The following is a 19,983-nucleotide window of genomic DNA, read 5'->3' as shown; positions in this document are numbered from 1 at the left end:
AATCTTAATAGAAACAAAACTACTCTTTATGTTTAGAATTTATTTTTGGTAGGAAAGCTACTCAATAATTAGAAATAGCCTTCATACTGTCTGTCAGCAAGGTTTAGTGGGGAATGTTATTTTCTCTGCTGCTATTCAAGACAATGAAGATTTTTTATACTAGAATATACATACTTATTACATTGTCAAGAACAAAAATTTAAATATTACACCATATAAATAAAACCTATGTACAAAAGGTTTTGTAATTTTCTATTATAATCTTATTATAATTCTTTTTAATTGATGTCCATCCTATCTGATTAATCAAAACTTACCTCCCTCAAACTAGTTAACAAGATTTATACCTAAGAGAAGCTAAACAATAAAAAGTCCATTTCCATATAAACCTTCCCTAGACCTTTGAATAGATTCACTGTGGAGTAGAACCATATCAGTTCTGTGGTTACCTAGTTCCTTGATACAGATATCCTATTACTTTTATATAAGAATACCCTTTTTTACAAGGAACAAGATTTAGCAGAAATAAGGATTTTAAGGATCTACCTGAACCATAACATTTAAATTAGTAAATACTGCTGCTTCATAACAAAATATATTTCAAAGAAAAATCTTCATTATTAATCTGTAATAGAAATCAACACATAAATAGAAAAAAAAGCTTTAAGAATTATAAAAAATAGTCAAATTGTTAAAATATATCATAACAAATAAAATTACAGCTAGTTCATACATCTTTACTCTATAAAAATCAAATGAAAAATGGTCAAACTAGCTGTGTAACAAGAGAGAGAAAGAATAGGGTAAGCAGTGGTAGATGAAAATGGAATATCAATATGCATGTAGCCATGGTATTAAATCTTTAACCTGCAGGATCAAACCTGGAGGAATTTGAAATTGACTTTAACACTCACAGGGTGGGGCAAATAAAACCTGAGATATTTTAAACAGCCATAGCGCTAAAACTACTTGACCAGTCATGATGTTTGATGCAACTATAAAAATCTTAGGTAACAACCTTTTTGCCTATAAAATTTGTTAAGCGATGGAGGATGTGTACTCCAAGCTGTATACACATATGTTCAACAAGGCAGATTTGAATTGTGCCTTTAGTTACCTTGGATTCCCGACTTTGGCCCACTAAATCTGATCTCAGTCCATCTGTAGGTGAGATGAACTTATGAAACTTGCTGGAGATACTGTTATATACATAATAAAGACACTAGAAAAGACTAGAGGTCTATGGAACAGCTAGCTTGGTCGTAATACTCAGACAAAGTGAAACGTGCCAGATTTGATATGTCAAAAGCGTCAAAAATCTTGAAAATTTCTAGGTTCTCGACTTGAGGGGCCAATATGGAACCCTGAAACTCGTTTTAGACCATGGGTTGAGCTGACAATTCTAGCTAATTCTTTGTGCCATTTTCAAAAATATTAAAAAAACGTTGTTCTAGCTCTACTGTGGCCAAAATGAGAGACGTTGTGTCTAAGGGTAGCTTGAAAGATGGGTGAATTTGGATCCTGCAGTTACTCACGTTTCTAAGGAGATATTCCTCCCAGCAGCCCCGATCTTAATTCATTTGACTTTAGGGCCTGGGGCCCCTTGAAGCATACACCAATATACGCGCCCACGCTATAAAGATCTTCCTCATTGCCATTGTTGAGGAGAACTCTGCCAGCTAGGATATGGACATGCTGACAAGAGCCTGTGAGCAGTTCAGGGGGCGGGTAGATGCGGTGATTGAGGCTAGCGGCGATTTTATTGAATAATCTTATAGTCATATACCTAATTCGTTTCCCAGTTTTTAAAATTTAATAAAATCTGGAAAATTTACGATTTTATTTTCATTTGTTCAAAAATTTTAATATATCTGGTTTTATTTGCCCCACCCTGTATATTTGGATGTACTACTATAGGATATTTTAGTATTTTGTTAACATTAAAGGCTTTGTTTAAGTTAACAAAAGAAATTAGCTCTTTACCTGGATGACCCTGTCAGTTTTGCTGGCATCCTGTGCCCGCCAGTATAGAGATATTCAAAAAAATTCCACTCTCAGTTATGTGTCATACTAAAATTTACTTTGTTTAGCCCTCTATCTTTCACACACAGAAAATGAGATAGAATAAACGTTAAGGCTTAAGTGCTTCATTGTGGACAAATTAAAACAATTGTCAACTCCTACAAATCGCAATTGGTAATTCTAAGTTTATTGTATGCCTGAAAAAATGTTAATATGTTACAATATTTTACAAAATCTAAACTTTACTAAACTAAATTTGAACATGACGATGGAGCTTAAGTCAAATTTGTTTTACTCACTTTGTTATTAGGTCTGCTGTAATTTGTTTTGTATATAATTGTTGCTGGCTGCAGTTTAAGATAAAACATGCATAATTTATAATTCTCTATAAAATTTTCTATTTGATATGGAAACCTGTATATATTTTGCAAAATGTTTACTCTTTAATAACTTTTAGTCGCTGGTACAATCTCATTTAAAGCTTAGATAATGACACTATTATCCCTTCAAAAAACGTATTCTAGGAAAACTTAACCCAAACAAATGAACATTACATTATTCTAAAAAGTTGAAATAGTGGGAGGGGGGGAGTTTGTATGGTCCACATACGACTAGAGGCACATTACCACATTCATTGCACTTAAATCATAAAAACTAAACAAATTAATTCTACTCTGATTAACAAAGAAAAAAAAGTTTGCCCTTATTTTTTTGATTTTAAAGAAAAGACCAGGTAGCTTTTATGATTTTTTATATTTTTCCCATTATTTTTGGTAATTTTGGTGCGATTTTCAAAGTTTTTGTGGGTAATAGTATCAAAATAGATAAAAAACTCTTCCAGTCAGACAGTAAAAGTAAATTAAGATACGTTAAAAAAAAATTCAAATCATATTAAAAAAAAACAATAAATATTTTGAATATATATTAATTGAAAACCATAATCAATCAAAAATCAATTATTTTCACAAACATAAATATTTTTACATAAAATTGAAGCAGGTAGGTAAAATAATCCAATCATCCAAAGTTATTCTGAACTGAAAATAAAAAATTAAATACTTTGTGCACGTTTTTGCACAAACTTTATGTTAATCTTGAATGATTTACTTACAAGTCAAGTTTTAATTCAGTAAGAACATTTTACCACGTAGCTACTTAACTATAAGTGACGCAGGAATAGTTTTCATAATTTTAAAAGATAGAGCTTAAAGGGGTTCTAAGGGTATGCATGACATTTTTTCTACTATTAACACAAGCTGCCAAATAATTTTAAAAAAGCATTTTTTGCACACCCCTTAGGAATTAGGATAAGCAGAAGAAACATATATAGACTGGTAGTAAATTTATTAATACCATATATAGATAGAAAATAAAAAGTAGATCATCTGTCATCTGTCATAAACATTTAGGATTGTTTAGGGGCTGCTATTAAGCTAATTAATTCCATTTGAAATTGCAGAAAATTAAATATTTTGTTGGAGTAAAGTTGGAGTAAAACTTGTTTTTGGTGTAACTTAAAGGGAATTGGGTAAGAAGGGGAGAAAAAAGGGAAGAGGGTAGGGAATAGAAGTAACAAGTAAATAGATTCATTCAATTGTTTAGATAGATAGATGAACAAAATATTAAAATTTGATATATTATTTTTCAAAGAACATGTTCTAACTTTTGTGATTTTTCTTTAACCTATTCATGACGAGCTCCCAAAGTTCAAAGGTTTGATTCACCACACCAGGGTTCAACAAAATAGATGTTTTCAATAATTACAGAATTCAAAAAAGTAAGGTGTCAAATTACAATTCTTACTATTTTTTTCTTCTTTTTTTGTTGCATTTACGTGCCAACTTAATTTTTAAAAAAATTATTACTTCAAAAATAAGAGGTCTACAAAAAAACCAATTGCATATCTAAATTCTATGGATCATTTTACATCTACTTCTTACTAAAAGCACCGACTAGCAATTTTCTTTTTAAATCACAAAAAGTTTGGACACCTTCTTTTAAAGAACTACTTATTTATAAAATAATTTTCCTTAATAGAGGTGAGTTTTTAGGTAAAATTAATTAATTGCTACTTTCATGACAAAAAATTAAACTTACAACTATAAAATATTTTACCTTCCATCAACTTTAAAACTTTACACAATATCAGATCCTCTCTTAGCTCCTAAAATATTAATTCAAATTAAATGTGTTTTAGAGAAAGGGATGTTTGTTTGTCTGTATGTCCATAAAGATCCTGCTTAATGATTCAGTTCTTATTTACAGGAAAAAGTAGATAAAGAAAAGAAACATATTTGACATCTTCTAGGTGTTTAAAAACTTAATTTCTGACTAAATATATAATATGAAGATGGAAAGTTGAAGCATCTAGTTTTCTAATTCAATTCAATTAATTAAGTTATCTAATTCAATAGAGTTTTTTTAAACTTTAAACTTTAAATTAGAAAATTTTGTCTTTACATTTATACACTATACTAGTGGCTATAACACAAGAGGCCTCAAGGGGCATATGTGGTTTGGGGGAGTGGGAGGTAAAGTCGATTTTTCATATTCAATTTTAGATTAAAAGAAAAAAGTTAAAAATATTTTGAGTGGTCGATTTCTCTTGGAAGGGTGGTGGTACCCTTTTCCACAATAATTGTAAAACTTCCCCAACCTTATCCATGAGAAGCTACATTGAAAAAAAAAAAATAGGTTCTGCAATGATCATTTGGTACAAATAGACACACAGACATCCTGTTTCTTTTATATAAGTTTCAAATTTAATACAGAGTAAGGTCTCTACAGGGTTCAAGATCTCTGAAAGGGCTAAAGAAAAAAATTTAGATAAAGTGTAGGAAATTTAGTAAATGCTCACCATTTGCTCTCAGTACGTTTGCTACTTTAATGCGATATCTACCTCTGATATCTAGTGCTTCATCTAGTGCTGTTCTACCTAGATGCATTAATGTTTAGATTAGTAATAATTTGTTGATTTAATATTTCATTGTTTAGAGAACAGTTAGATTTAGATAATTTCAATTGCATAATAATAAATGTATTTAGAAAAATAGATGTATGGATGGATAGATAGATATTGTGAAAATAATAGTATTTAACTCACCATTCTCATCCTTAGAGTTGACATCAGCTCCATTTTCTAAAAGAATCCTAACTGTTTTTGTGCTACCAACCTTTGCTGCCATTATAAGACTGGTATGTCCTAGATTTATACATATTTGATCTATAACATATAATTATAACATAATTATAACATATAAATACACAGATAAATGTATACAGATATATAGATGGATTGATAGATATTGAAAAAATAACAGTATGCAACTCACCACAAATTTTAGCTCCATGTTCTAAAAGAATTCTAACTGTATCTGGGTAACCCTTCTGTGCTGCATACATAAGACTGGTCAGTCCTATAAATAAATATAATGACTTTAAAGTATATTTTATTGTTTAGAACTTGCATTTATGAAATTATATACACAGAGATAAATTTATGAAGCTTACCATCGTTATCCTTAGTGTTTATACCAGCTCCATGTTCTAAAAGAATCCTAACTGTATCTGTGTTACCCATCTGTGCTGCCTTCATAAGACTTGTCTTTCCTAGATATAGTTATATTGAATTTATAATACATATTTTGTTGTTCAGAGACCAGTTATAGGAGTTATATACACAGAAATAAATGTATAGAGATATATGAATAAATAGACATTGTGACAATAATAGTATGTAGCTTACCCTGTTCATCCTTAGCATTGATGTCAGCTCCATGTTCTAGAAGAATCCTAACTGTATCTGTGTTACCCTCATAATCAATTGCTGCACTCATAAGACTGGTCATTCCTGATATATTAGATTTAAAGTATATCTTATTGTTTAGAGTTCATGTATAAAAATTATATACACAAATGAATGTATACAGATATATAGATGGATGGATAGATATTGTAAGAATAATAGTATGTGACTCACCCCTACTACTCTTAGTGTTGACATCAGCTCCATGTTCCAAAAGAATCCTAACTATATCTGTGAAACCCTGTTGTGCTGCATACATAAGACTGGTCACTCCTATATAAATATAATGGCTTTAAAATATATTTTATTGTTTAGAGTGTATTTATAAGAATTATATAAACTGAGATAAATGTATGAAGCTTACCATTTGTATCCTTAGTGTTAACATCAGCTTTGCGATCTAAAAGAAATCTTACTGCCTCTGTTTGCCACAAATTTGCTGCCACTATAAGACTGGTCTGCCCTAGATATATATATATATATTGAATTTATAATACATTTCATTGTTTATAGTACAGTTATAGTAATTATGTACACAGAAATTAATGTATACAGATAGATGGATAAATAGACATTGTTACAATGATAGTATGTAGCTTACCCTGTTCATCCTTAGCATTGACGTCAGCTCCATGTTCTAAAAGAATTTCAATTGTATCTGTGTTATCAGTAAACATAAGACTGGTCCTTCCTAAATATAGACATATTTTATTTAAATTATATTTTATTGTTTAGAGTACAGTAATAGTAATTATATACACAGAAATAAATGTATACAGATATATGGATAAATATACATTGTTACAATAATAGTATGTAGCTTACCATATTCATCCTGAGCATTGACGTCAGCTCCATGTTCTAAAAGAATCCTAATTATATTTGTGTTACCAGTCATTGCTGCCATCATAAGACTGGTACTTCCTAGATATAGACATATTTTTTTTAGAATATATTTTATTGTTTAGAGTACAGCTATAGAAATTATATACACAGATGTAAATGTATATATATATATATATATATATATATATATCAATGAATTGATAAATAGTTATTGTGACAATGATAGTATATAACTCACCCTGACTATCCTTAGCGTGGACATTAGCTCCATGTTCCATAAGAATCCTAACTGTATCAATGTTATTATTCCCTGCTGCCTTAATAAGACTGGTCTCTCCTAGATATGGAGAGATATATTAAAATACATATTATTATATTGAATTAAAATACATATTTTTGTTATTTATATATATGTAGCATCCAGTTTTGCTGGATACTACACAAGTTCTACAATGGTGAACACTATGGATGGTCAGACATATGGACAGATATATCCTAATTTTATACAGCTTTGCTTCCTTGATAATAAACAATAAGGACAGGATCATGTATAATATAAGGTGTATGCTACTACATGGTCTTAATAGAACTAGTTTATTTAGCAAAATAATGAAAAACCGCTGTAATGACCATAAGATATTGAAATTTAAAATCTTAATAATATTTATATGGGTTATAAATCTTATTTTTAACTCTGCAGTATAATTCTACAGGTGCCAGAGTATATTTTTGATAACCCTCTCAAAAGTGCTTCAAAATAATCTAAATGACAGTGTGGGTCCCAAATCTTATACCATGAAAATTATAAAACTATCAATACAGCCTTTTATCAGATCTTGATGAATAATCAAAGCATACACTGTTATATAAGTATTGAGTTTTGTTGAAAAAGAAATGATTATCATTTACTGCAGTAAAAAATATTTTACTAACCCCATTCATTCCTAGCATTGATATCTGCTCCATGTTGTAGAAGGAGGTTGATTAATTCTTTATTTTCTGCAGTAGTTGCACACATCAGACTTGTTTGGTTCAAAAAATCACCTAAACAAATATTTCTATAAACACATTATCATTTCAAATGAAATTTTAAAGTAGATAAGTTTTATTTAAAAAGAAAACAAAATATTGCTAATTCATGTGTAATGATGAAACTTTGCATGAGACTATAAATATTCAAGTATGAATTCATATTACATTAATTTATACATTTTAGTTTAAAATATGAATAAATTATGTATTGGATTTTTGTAATATTGAATATGCAGATAACATTTCAAATTATTCTGTCAATATAATGATCACACGGTAATATTTGTAATTTTTACATTCTTTATCTGAAAAGTAGAGAGAAATTTTACCATGTGATTACACATTGCCAGAATATTTTGATTATCCATTCAAGTATGAACAATATAAACTACAATTTACCAATGGGACTATAGCACATCCAGCAAATTTACAGTGGATGTATTTTTGGCAAAATGTTTTCATTTTTTTATACTGTAATTCATATGTTTTTACTTAAAATAGTTAAAGTTAACATTTTTGTATTATTGCAGAAACAGGAATAGTTTAATAAAATTTCTTTGAATGTTTTTTTTACAAATGGTATTTGCTTTAATTGCTTACTAAATTTGCTAAGCTTGATAATGATAAATATGCTATTTACCATATTCAGAACGTCCCAAATGTCTTTCTTCTACATTGGCACCAGCATCCAGCAACTCTTTAACAAGTTTAGTTGATTCATTTGAATTTCTAAAAATCTCCATTATTTCCAAAACAAGCAGCTTGTATTATATCTAAACAAGTATATATATATATATATATATGTTATGTGAAATCTTATGAGTACAACAGCAAAATATTTCTGTCCTATTTTACATCACCTAATTTACTTTACTAGGTTATTTATTGTAAGTGACATTTATATGGGAAAATGGCAATACCATGGATGTAAAATTAATTTCAATCTTCTTGAATTTTAATAATGAATAAATTTCCATTTGAGTCTGTCTTTATATTAAGATACCAAGATATGATGGTAGGGTAGGGGAGATTTGGGGTTTAATTAAAACTACAGATTACATCAGACATAATAATAATAGTGGGGATTGGCACTTCTCATCATTTCTTGGGGCAAAGAGAAAAATATATTGAAATAAATATATACTTTAGAATTACAAAAATGGGAATATAACTTACCAGGTTGATCCTCATAATCTAAACTAGGTTGATCCTCATAATCTAAACCAGGTTGATCCTCATAATCTAAACTATGTTGATCCTCATAATCTAATCTCATATTCTCATTTTCAGTTCCTCTTTTAGCTCCTAAAATATTATTGAAATTAGTTGTGTTTATATAAAAGAGAAGGGATTTTGTTTGTCTGTCTGTCCCTAATGATCCTGCTAACCATTGTATTGATTCAGTTCTTATTTACAGGAACAAAATGTTACAACAAAAAAAAACATATTTAACATCTTCTAGGTTTTTAAAAACTTTTTTTCTGTCTAAATATATAAATATGAGGATGGAAAGTTGAAGCATCTAGTTTTCTATTAATCTAATTCAGTAGAGTTTTTTTAAACTTTAAATTAGAAAATTTTGTCTTTACATTTATACACTATACTAGTGGCTATAACACTAGGGGCCTCAAGGGGCACTTGTGGTTTGGGGGAGGGAGAGGTAAAGTCGATTTTCAAATGCAATACAGAGTAAGGTCTCTACAGGGTTCAAGATCTCTGAAAGGGCTAAAGAAAAAAATTTAGATAAAGTGTAGGAAATTTAGTAAATGCTCACCATTTGCTCTCAGTATGTTTGCTACTTTAATTCCATATCTACCTCTGATATCTAGTGCTTCATCTAGTGCTGTTCTACCTAGATGCATTAATGTTTGGATTAGTAATAATTTGTTGATTAAAGGGACTATGAACGTAAATTTTTCTCATCTTAATATCAAATCTTAACATTATCTCATTCATAATATCTCACAGATAGAGCAAAACGCGCTTTTGTTTGCTGAAAAAACAGATTTTTCTGAGGATTTTTATAATGTAAAGGGAAAGGAAGATATTTTCCGTATTATATAAAATGTGCATTACATTGCTTTTTTTTCTCCCATTATAGCTAAAATTAAACTTTTTCACATAGTTCTTGATTTTTCCTAACCATTAAGCTGACTTTTAACATAATCCTTGCTTTAAACCAATGTATAGTTACTTAGAAATTGATGAAATAAGCAATATTTTTTATTGAAAATGAAATACAATAACAAAGCTAGAAACAGGTTTTTTTATTAGTATCCAATTAACTTTAGAAGGCCCATCTCTCGCCTTCCTTTAATTACAAATTTGTAAATAATAAAGACGCAATATTTCTTTATAAACAGTCTGATAAAACTGTAAACTAATTCTCCAAAGTGGGTTATTTATTGTCCAACACAATAAAAAAGGATATTATTGTTTTAAGTAACCTATGAGATTCAACCCTTTGTAGACAGTGAGGTATTTTTTGTCAATAATACGAATTTAAAATAGGTCTTTATTACCTAATTACTACGTTATAAAAAAACTAATTGGCAATTTTATATCATAAAATAAATCCTTAACAGTAAGTAAATTGTTTCAACTATATATGACAAGTTAAATATCCCTACAAACATTATAAGAAACAAAAACATTCAGATTTTCCCTGTTTTTTCCTTTTTCCCTTCCAAAATACCATAAAATCAAGGCATTATTCCTGGAAATTTTTTTTAATAGGACGTTTTTGGTTGATCAGTGTAGTAAAATGTGCTTAGAAAATGATTTGATAATCAGATGAGAAATATTTACATTCACACTCCCTTTAAATATTTCATTGTTTAGAGAACAGTTAGAGTTAGATAATTTGAATTGCATAATAACAAATGTATTTAGAAAAATAGATGTATGGATGGATAGATAGAAACTGTGAAAATAATAGTATTTAACTCACCATTCTCATCCTTAGAGTTGACATCAGCTCCATGTTCTAAAAGAATCCTAACTGTTTTTGTGCTACCAACCTTTGCTGCCATTATAAGACTGGTATGTCCTAGATTTAAACATATTTGATCTATAACATATAATTATAACATAATTATAACATATAAATACACAGATAAATGTATACAGATATATAGAAGGTTTGAAAGATATTGAAAAAATAATAGTATGTCACTCACCACAAATTTCAGCTCCATGTTCTAAAAGAATTCTAACTGTATCTGGGTAACCCTTCTGTGCTGCATACATAAGACTGGTCAGTCCTATAAATAAATATAATGGCTTTAAAGTATACTTTATTGTTTAGAACTTGCATTTATGAAATTATATACACAGAGATAAATTTATGAAGCTTACCATCGTTATCCTTAGTGTTTATACCAGCTCCATGTTCTAAAAGAATCCTAACTGTATCTGTGTTACCAATCTGTGCTGCCTTCATTAGACTTGTTCTTCCTAGATATAGTTATATTGAATTTATAATACATATTTTATTGTTTAGAGTGCATTTATAGGAATTGTATACACAGAGATAAATGTATACAGATAGATGGATAAATAGATATTGTGAAATAGTATGTAACTCACCATTCTCATCCTTAGCATTGATGTCAGCTCCATGTTCTAGAAGAATCCTAACTGTATCTGTGTTATCCTCATAATCAAATGCTGCACTCATAAGACTGGTCATTCCTGATATATTAGATTTAAAGTATATCTTATTGTTTAGAGTTCATGTATAAAAATTATATACACAAATGAATGTATACAGATATATAGATGGATGGATAGATATTGTAAGAATAATAGTATGTGACTCACCCCTACTACTCTTAGTGTTGACATCAGCTCCATGTTCCAAAAGAATCCTAACTATATCTGTGTAACCATGTTGTGCTGCATACATAAGACTGCTCATTCCTATATAAATATAATGGCTTTAAAACATACTTTATTGTTTAGAGTGTATTTATAGGAATTATATACACAGAGATAAATGTATGAAGCTTACCATTTGTATCCTTAGTGTTAACATCAGCTCCGCGATCTAAAAGAAATCTTACTACATCTGTTTGCCAAGAATCTGCAGCCAAAATAAGGTAGGTCTGCCCTAGATATATATATATATTGAATTAATAATACATTTCATTGTTTATAGTACAGTTATAGGAATTATGTACACAGAAATTAATGTATACAGATAGATGGATAAATAGATATTGTGACAATAATAATATGTAGCTTACCCTGTTCATCCTTAGCATTGACGTCAGCTCCATGTTCTAAAAGAATCCTCATTGCATCTGTCCTACCATTCAACATAAGACTGGTCCTTCCTAAATATAGACATATTGGATTTAGAATATATTTTATTGTGTAGAGTACAGTTATAGGAATTATATACACATAAATAAATGTATACAGATATATGCATAAATAGATATTGTGACAATAATAGTGTGTAGCTTACCCTGGTTATCCTTAGCATTGACGTCAGCTCCATGTTCTAAAAGAATCCTCATTGCATCTGTGTTATCAGTAATCATAAGACTGGTCCTTCCTAAATATAGACATATTGGATTTAGAATATATTTTATTGTGTAGAGTACAGTTATAGGAATTATATACACATAGATAAATGTATACAGATAGATGTATAAATAGACATTGTTACAATAATTGTATAAAGCTTACCATATTCATCCTTAACATTGACATCAGCTCCATGTTTTAAAAGAATTTCAATTGCATCTGTGTTACCAGACTGTGCTGCCAGCAAAAGACTGGTCTGTCCTAGATATAGACATATTTTTTTTAGATTATATTTTATTGTTTAGAGTACAGCTATAAAAATTATATACACAGATGTAAATGAATATAGACATATATATCAATGAATTGATAAATAGTTATTGTGACAATGATAGTATATAACTCACCCCAATTATCCTTAGCGTGGACATTAGCTCCATGTTCTATAAGAATCCTAACTGTATCCATGTTGTTATTATGAAATGCTGCCTCAATAAGACTGATCTCTCCTAGATATAGAGAGATATATTAAAATACATATTATTATATTATAAATTAAAATACATATTTTTGTTATTTATATATATGTAGCATCCAGTTCTGCTGGATACTACGCAAGTTCTACAATGGTGAACACTATGGATGGTCAGACATATGGACAGAAATATCCTAATTTTATACAGCTTTGCTTCCTTGATAATAAACAAGGACAGGATATTGCATAATATAACGTGTATGTTACTAAATGGTCTCAATAGAACTACAATAAACAGTTAGTTACAAATCATAGGTACAGGGATAGACATAATAACTACAATCAGAATCACAATTACATCAATTAATGTCAGGGAGTAAGGGAGGGGACAATGGATCGAATATTCAATTTTTAGGAGTCTCAGACTTTGGGGACTGGCTTAAAGGGAACATGCAAGAATTTAGCTGTTTCTAACCAATCTTGGGGACCAATTATGAATGACGTCACGCAAAATCATGCATAATCTCGCGGCAAACTAGCGCGTCAACAAAAAGATAAACAATAACAAGCAGACAGAATATTTTGATTTTGTAAATTATTTTGTAAATTGAATCATTACATTTTTTATATCTAATTCTTGTTTAATGTTAATTCATTCCGATTAGTGCGTTGTAGAAAGAAATTATATTAAGATTATTAGTTATTATGAGCAAAGCATTCCTATAATTAGGTCCCGCACATTTGTACGTCCGTAACGGTTAGCTCTTTTCGTTACTTTAGACATGTTAGATGTTTCTTATTGATTTAATGTAAAGGCAAAAGTTTTTTGTCTTTAGCTTAATATTTCTGTAATTAATGATCCGATTAATTTCAAAATTTTAGGGAAAATTCACGAAGTCCTGAGTTGTTCAAGGTTTGTTTATCATTAAAATCTCAAGATGGTGTTATTTTTTTTTCTGTCCTGGATGCTAGTAGCGCAGCTACCAGTTATCCTAAGATATGTTACTTAAACCTTAAGATCTTTAAAATTAAGATGTACTTATGTTCTCAACTATTTTATTTATGTAGTATGAAATTTTGACGCAAGGTATCTCTTTTTTATTTCGTTAAATGAAATAACTTGAGTTAAAAGTTCTGTAGGAAGGTAATTGTTTTAGTAAGTTTTGTAATATAATTATTTAAAGGCTTTTTCATGTCAAAGCTTTTCAATAAATACAATAAAAAAATTTGGGTAAAAGATGTTTTAAAAGTAAAATGGTATGTTTCCTTAATTTTCCGAAGTTTAAATAATAACAATTATGGAAATGAATTGTAAACAAGGGTCTTGATCTCTAGAATCAAAGGCTTGTAGTAAAGCATCAGTTTAAGGATGGTGCATTTCGAATTAAAAACAATTCAAAAAGTCAAAAATTTCCACTAAAGGTTGCTATATTGCAAATACTTGTTTTATCTGGAAATATCTGGGTTTTCAACCTTAAAGGGTCACAACTATAAAATTGAATTAACTGCCCATTGTCCCCTCCCTTACTCCCTGAATTAATGTAGTTGTTGAGGGAGGGGGATAAATGTATGGAATATGCAGATAATAATAAGTAAAGAATCTCTATGGGTCTGTGTGTAAAAAGGAACTTACTAATCACTGAACCGATATGGTTGCATATGTTCTGTATCTGTGTAAACCAACTAGTTCTGCATATATTAGACAGGTATATTTTAGATAGAGATATAATGGCTTTAAAATACATCTTATTGTTCAGAGTGCATTTTTAAGAATTTTTTACACAGAGATTAATTTATGAAGCTTACCATTTTTATCTTTAGTGTTGATGTCAGCTCCATGTTCTAAAAGATTCCTAACTATATCTGTGTAACCTCTTAATCTTGCTGCCTTCATAAGACTGGTCTCTCCTTAGATATTAGATATAAAGTATATTTTATTGTTCATTTATAATAGGATAAATGTACATAATTAGATAGCAAAGCTACTCTATAATTTGAAATGACCGTCTGTATGTTTATATGTACAGCATGACCCTCCAAAAAGTATTTTTAAGCATCTGCAGCCCATATTTCTCAATGAATTATCAAAAAATGTATATGTCCTTGTTTTCTGTAGATTTCCACATAAGTAGATATAAAAATATTTTTTTTACATCAATTAACAGCTGAGATTTTTAGAGCCAAAGTTTTAAAAAAGTGGCTGAGGAAAAAGTAACTTTTCAAGAAAAATGTTTTTTTAAAGTGAAATGACATGTTTTCTTCATAATTTCAATACTTTTTGTAAAACTTATATAAAGATGTTTCCAAGAAATTTTATTTCATGCTGAAAGCACTTTTTTCACTTGCTCTAAAAGGCATTTTTAGATTAGTGTAAATTGCAAAAACACCCTTACAGAAAGAAATCCTATAAAAAATAGTAGCAAATTGAAAGTTTACATAAACAGAAATCAAACACTTTTTATTTTATCAAAATAAGTTAAAAAACCAAAAAGTTACAGCTACAAACTTTTATTAAACATTTAACAATTTAAATGATTTTTATGTGTCTTAGATTAATTTGATGAGTGGGTGTGAATTTATTGGTAAAGGTGGCGCTAATCCTTCCGGTAATGAGCATAAATTGGGGAGGGGTTTATTTAAGGTCATATTAATAAGTGGGAGATATTATAAGATTTGAGGGAAAATGGTTATAAGAAAAATGTATTCAGTAAAATTTGAAAAGTAGTTTTATATATGGAAAAGTAACGTTTTTTAATGCAAAAAAATGTATCAATTGTAAACTTGCTCTTCTTTCTTATTTGTTTTTTAACTGGTTGATAAAAAGTAATATACTAATAAAAAACTAAGAAATATTTAGCAAAATCCAGTTTCTCAAGCACTTTTTCCAAACTTTGGCTTTAAAAATCTCGGCTGTTAATTGATGTAAAAAAAATATTTTGATATCCTTTGATGTAGAAAATTATAGAGAACAAGTACACATGAATCTTTTAATGTTTTATTGAGAAATATAGGCTGCAGATGCTTAAAAATACTTTTTCGAGGGTCATGCTGTATATCTGTTAGTCTGGAACGTTTTTGGGGAAACATGATTTACTCGGCTCTTATTAGTATTGAGTTTTGTTGAAAAAGAAATGTTTATCATTTACGGCAGTAAAAAGTATTTTACTAACCTCTTTCATCCATAGCATTGATATCTGCTCCATGTTGTAGAAGGAGGTTGATTAATTCTTTATTTCCTGCAGTAGTTGCACACATCAGACTTGTTTGGTTCAAAAAATCACCTAAACAAATATTTCTATAAACACATTATCATTTCAAATGAAAATTTAAATAGGATAAGTTTTATTCAAAAAGAAAACAAAATATTGCTAATTCATGTGTGATGATGAAACTTTGCATGAGACTATAAATATTCAAGTATATATTCATATTACATTAATTTATACATTTTAGTTTAAAATATGAATAAATTATGTATTGGATTTTTGTAATATTGAATATGCAGATAACATTTCAAATTATTCTGTCAATATAATGATCACAGGGTAATATTTGTAATTTCTACATTCTTTATCTGAAAAGTAGAGAGAAATTTTGCCATGTGATTACACAATGCCAGAATATTTTGATTATCCATTCAAGTATGAACAATATAAATTACAATTTACCAATGGGACTATAGCACATCCAGCAAATTTACAGTGGGTATATTTTTGGCAAAATGTTTTCATTTTTTTTATACTGTAATTCATATGTTTTTACTTAAAATAGTTAAAGTTAACATTTTTGTATTGTTGCAGAAACAGGAATAGTTTAATACAATTCCTTTGAATGTTTTTTTTTACAAATGGTATTTGCTTTAATTGCTTACTAAATTTGCTAAGCTTGATAATGATAAATATGCTATTTACCATATTCAGAACGTCCCAAATGTCTTTCTTCTACATTGGCACCAGCATCTAGCAACTCTTTAACAAGTTTAGTTGATTCATTTGAATTTCTAAAATTTGTGTTATCTCCATTATTTCCAAAACAAGCAGCTTGTATTATATCTAAACAAGTATATATATATATATATATATGTTATGTGAAATCTTATGAGTACAACAGCAAAATATTTCTGTCCTATTTTACATCACCTAATTTACTTTACTAGGTTATTTATTGTAAGTGACATTTATATTGGAAAATGGCAATACCATGGATGTAAAATTAATTTCAATCTTCTTGAATTTTAATAATGAATAAATTTCCATTTGAGTCTGTCTTTATATTAAGATACCAAGATATGATAGTAGGGGAGGGGGGATTTGGGGTTTAATTAAAACTACAGATTACATCAGACATAATAATAATAGTGGGGATTGGCACTTCTCATCATTTCTTGGGGCAAAAAGAAAAATATATTGAAATAAATATATACTTTAGAATTACAAAAATTGGTATATATAACTCACCAGGTTGATCCTCATAATCTAACCTATGTTGATCCTCATAATCTAAACCAGGTTGATCCTCATAATCTAAACCAGGTTGATCCTCATAATTTAATCCGATATTCTCATTCTCATATTCTAAATTTAGTAAAGCATGTAAGTAATTTAAAAAAATAATAATCTACTTAAAACAAGTAGCATATAAGCTCCTAATCATAGAATTAAGAAAAACAGACAAGAATTTAGAAGAAAAAGTAAACATAACTGTCAGACAGTTGAACACAAAGAGCTGTGGGAAGTGAAAGTGTAGCAGTACAGACTGACTTATAGAGTAGCTGTGCTCCTCTCTAACTTTTGGTGTCAGATTCCTAAATCTTTATGATGAATAACTTTAATATAAACTAATTATAACTCACCAGGTGTACTTGACAATATATTCTCATAATCTAATGTCATATTCTCTTCTTTTCCATGATATTCTGATTCTAAATAAATGACAATATTAATGACAATTAGATAATTTGAGGTAAGCCACAAGTTATTAGTAGCCTGCCAGGTTAGAGCATATTCTGCAAAATCTAATAAAAAATCTTACCATCATAATAAGATGGATATAATAAGCTGTCTCCAACATACAACATCAAGCAAACCTAAATTTAGTACAAATTTGTTTTTGGATCTTTTAGTATTTGTATTTTATCACCACTTGAACAATAAAATACCTCCCCTGTTGTCTACATTAGGCCCTTATAAAGCACAGCCCCCCCCCCCCTGCCTTTTTGTTTTTGGTTTATTTACTAATAAGTGATTAGATAAATGATACATTATTCTTTGAAGTCACTTTATTATATGTATATTAATATGCATATAATAGGATTAGCAGCTTCACCCATAGCATCTAGGAGCTCTGTTTTGATATGATAGGGAGATAGCAGAAAAATGGCCTAAAACCATCCAAAGGCTTAAATCTAAAGATTCTTTGAAATGTATTACTTTATGTGTTAGAACAGGATATGGGAGGGTTAAATATATCAAGGTCAAGGTTGACACAACAATGCAATGATTACAAACTTGTGCTGATATAACAACAACACAATAGTTTGACTGCAGGTGTAACAGTTATTTTCATTAAGGCTTCGAAACCAACTCATATCTGGTGGATTTGAACCGCTTCTCAGACATACAGAAAAATCATGTATAGCATCAAATTACAGAAAATTTTCCACGAATATTGAAATAAAAATCATAAAATTAATACTTATTTTAGGCCCCTCTGGTCAACAAAACTGGTTTGTTATAATATAATTTTTATTTTAATTACCATAGACAGTTTTGAACAGATATGTAAAAATGATAGGATTAAATCCAGTTTAATTTGCCTCAAGGGTCAAAAAGGGTCAGGCCAAACAAAACAAGGTTTAATTTCATGATCTTAAATTGAGGTTTTTTTCTTCCCCCCTCCAAAAAAAAAAAAAAATAAAAAAATAGTGTAGCCGCTTGTATCTATAATACAAAGTAGAACAATGTCTGTCTGTCCGTCTGTCCGTCTGTCTGTCTGTCCCTTAAGATCTCGGTAACCACTGAACCGATCAGATTCTACTCTTCAGGGTATCTACCTATTGGTCCTGTGGTGGTTTTAAGCTATTTTCTTGGGGGGTGGGACACCCCCAACCCCCCAAAAACCAAAAAATCCCCCCCCCATTTTTTTTTTTTTTTTTTTTTTCTTGAAGGAGATTTCCATGGTCCTTTACGATTTTCGCCATAATTTTTTTTTATCACCACTTGGCAAAGCCCCTAGAGGCTAGGGGCGAAGCCGCTAGTATATATATATTTTCAAAGCTAGATATGTACCTTTATAAACTTTTCATTATCACTGCATTGATATAATGATATACTAGCCTCTAACATAAATTATTAAAGGTTATTGTCTAGATCAAAATATCTAAAAAAAATTCTAGTTTGAATGGGTTGTTTTTTTATGTAAAGTTTTATAAATATATTGGGTTGGTTTTAGGCTATTTTTCTGACCTTCCACACTCTTTACTACAGACTAGAGTTGAAGCAACTAGTATACTTACAAAGCTAAGTGTTTTCATGGTCACAGACGCAAAAGAACTGAACTTGAATCTCAATACTTTCACTTTTTCTATTCTTTTTTTTGTAATTCACCAAGTTAAACAAAAATGTGATTCACCAAAATTTCAACCTTTTTTGTTGTTCCGTGTTGTTTTATACTTACTATTGTATGTTAATGAATTTGGGGTGGGACTTTTATTGTGTGTGTGTGGAAGCAGCTTATAGTGCCAAGTAAAAAATGACGTCATATAATACAAACTTTTGGAACTTTTATTGATTTTTGATTGGTTAGTTCCCCTACTATCAGTGTTCAAACTAACACTTATTGTCTTATCACTTGAGATCACTGATTATTTACATAATTTAGATTTTTATTTTTAATAGTAGCAAAGCTACTCTATAATTTGAAATGTCCATCCGTCTGTCTGTCTGTTTGTTAAGAGAGACAAAGTGAGGGAAATGTGATTTTTCGAATCCTATGACAGAGCTAGAAGACTGAAACTTTTTGACAACATTCCCATTACTAAGTAGCTTTCTACCAAATTAAATTCTAAAAATTTTTGTGGGTAAGTTTATGTCCATTAAGATCTTTAGAACGGCTACACTAACCATTACACAATTTTGTCCAATGAATAACGTGTCCGTGCTGTGTGGAGAAGCCTCGCTTCGCTCGCTTCCCCACACAGCACGGACACGTTATTGAATTAAATTGAAGCTTGCCTTTTTCCTGTGTCCAAATCTTTTCCTCCTCCCGCAGA

General features: G+C 29.5%; 2 protein-coding genes across 2 annotated transcripts in view; both read right to left on the bottom strand.

The window, feature by feature from the left end:
• Positions 1–2,929: 2,929 nt before the first annotated feature.
• On the bottom strand, positions 2,930–8,434 carry LOC145332673 (uncharacterized). Its single transcript, XM_080177680.1, has 14 exons — positions 8,346–8,434; positions 7,607–7,717; positions 6,912–7,010; positions 6,653–6,751; positions 6,429–6,518; positions 6,192–6,290; positions 6,002–6,100; positions 5,768–5,872; positions 5,533–5,631; positions 5,355–5,438; positions 5,126–5,224; positions 4,880–4,957; positions 4,138–4,186; positions 2,930–3,059 (listed from the first exon to the last, which is right to left on the bottom strand). The coding sequence occupies exons 2-13, from the start codon at positions 7,689–7,691 to the stop codon at positions 4,158–4,160; spliced, it is 1,065 nt and encodes a 354-aa protein (XP_080033806.1). The 5' UTR covers positions 7,692–7,717; positions 8,346–8,434; the 3' UTR covers positions 2,930–3,059; positions 4,138–4,157.
• The window catches only part of LOC145332443 (uncharacterized), a 36,579-nt gene continuing 25,030 nt past the window's right edge, over positions 8,435–19,983 (bottom strand). Inside the window, exons 2-20 of the mRNA XM_080177435.1 lie at positions 17,745–17,799; positions 17,566–17,634; positions 17,171–17,287; positions 16,625–16,765; positions 15,884–15,994; positions 14,520–14,621; positions 12,646–12,747; positions 12,401–12,499; positions 12,177–12,266; positions 11,953–12,042; positions 11,718–11,816; positions 11,528–11,626; positions 11,294–11,398; positions 11,063–11,161; positions 10,885–10,968; positions 10,656–10,754; positions 9,480–9,557; positions 8,882–9,010; positions 8,435–8,478 (exon numbers count right to left, since the gene is read on the bottom strand). Coding sequence (XP_080033561.1) covers positions 8,435–8,478; positions 8,882–9,010; positions 9,480–9,557; positions 10,656–10,754; positions 10,885–10,968; positions 11,063–11,161; positions 11,294–11,398; positions 11,528–11,626; positions 11,718–11,816; positions 11,953–12,042; positions 12,177–12,266; positions 12,401–12,499; positions 12,646–12,747; positions 14,520–14,621; positions 15,884–15,994; positions 16,625–16,765; positions 17,171–17,287; positions 17,566–17,634; positions 17,745–17,799 — 1,812 coding nt within the window. The remainder of the gene's footprint in view (positions 8,479–8,881; positions 9,011–9,479; positions 9,558–10,655; positions 10,755–10,884; positions 10,969–11,062; positions 11,162–11,293; positions 11,399–11,527; positions 11,627–11,717; positions 11,817–11,952; positions 12,043–12,176; positions 12,267–12,400; positions 12,500–12,645; positions 12,748–14,519; positions 14,622–15,883; positions 15,995–16,624; positions 16,766–17,170; positions 17,288–17,565; positions 17,635–17,744; positions 17,800–19,983) is intronic.

The sequence above is a fragment of the Acartia tonsa genome, chromosome 11, assembly GCF_053477335.1.
Source record: "Acartia tonsa isolate MP-2025a chromosome 11, ASM5347733v1, whole genome shotgun sequence".
In the NCBI taxonomy this organism is placed as follows: Eukaryota; Metazoa; Arthropoda; class Copepoda; order Calanoida; family Acartiidae; genus Acartia; species Acartia tonsa.
This window is presented reverse-complemented; position numbering and strand designations above follow the sequence as displayed.

Coding starts and splice junctions, on each gene's coding strand:
- LOC145332673 (XM_080177680.1), bottom strand. CDS start 7,691: ATGTGTGCAACTACTGCAGAAAATAAAGAATTAATCAACCTCCTTCTA. Junction 6,519..6,652: donor CAATGCTCAGGATGAATATG/GTAAGCTACATA, acceptor GTCTATATTTAG/GAAGGACCAGTCTTATGTTT. Junction 4,187..4,879: donor AAACGTACTGAGAGCAAATG/GTGAGCATTTAC, acceptor TTAATATTTTAG/GAGCTAAGAGAGGATCTGAT.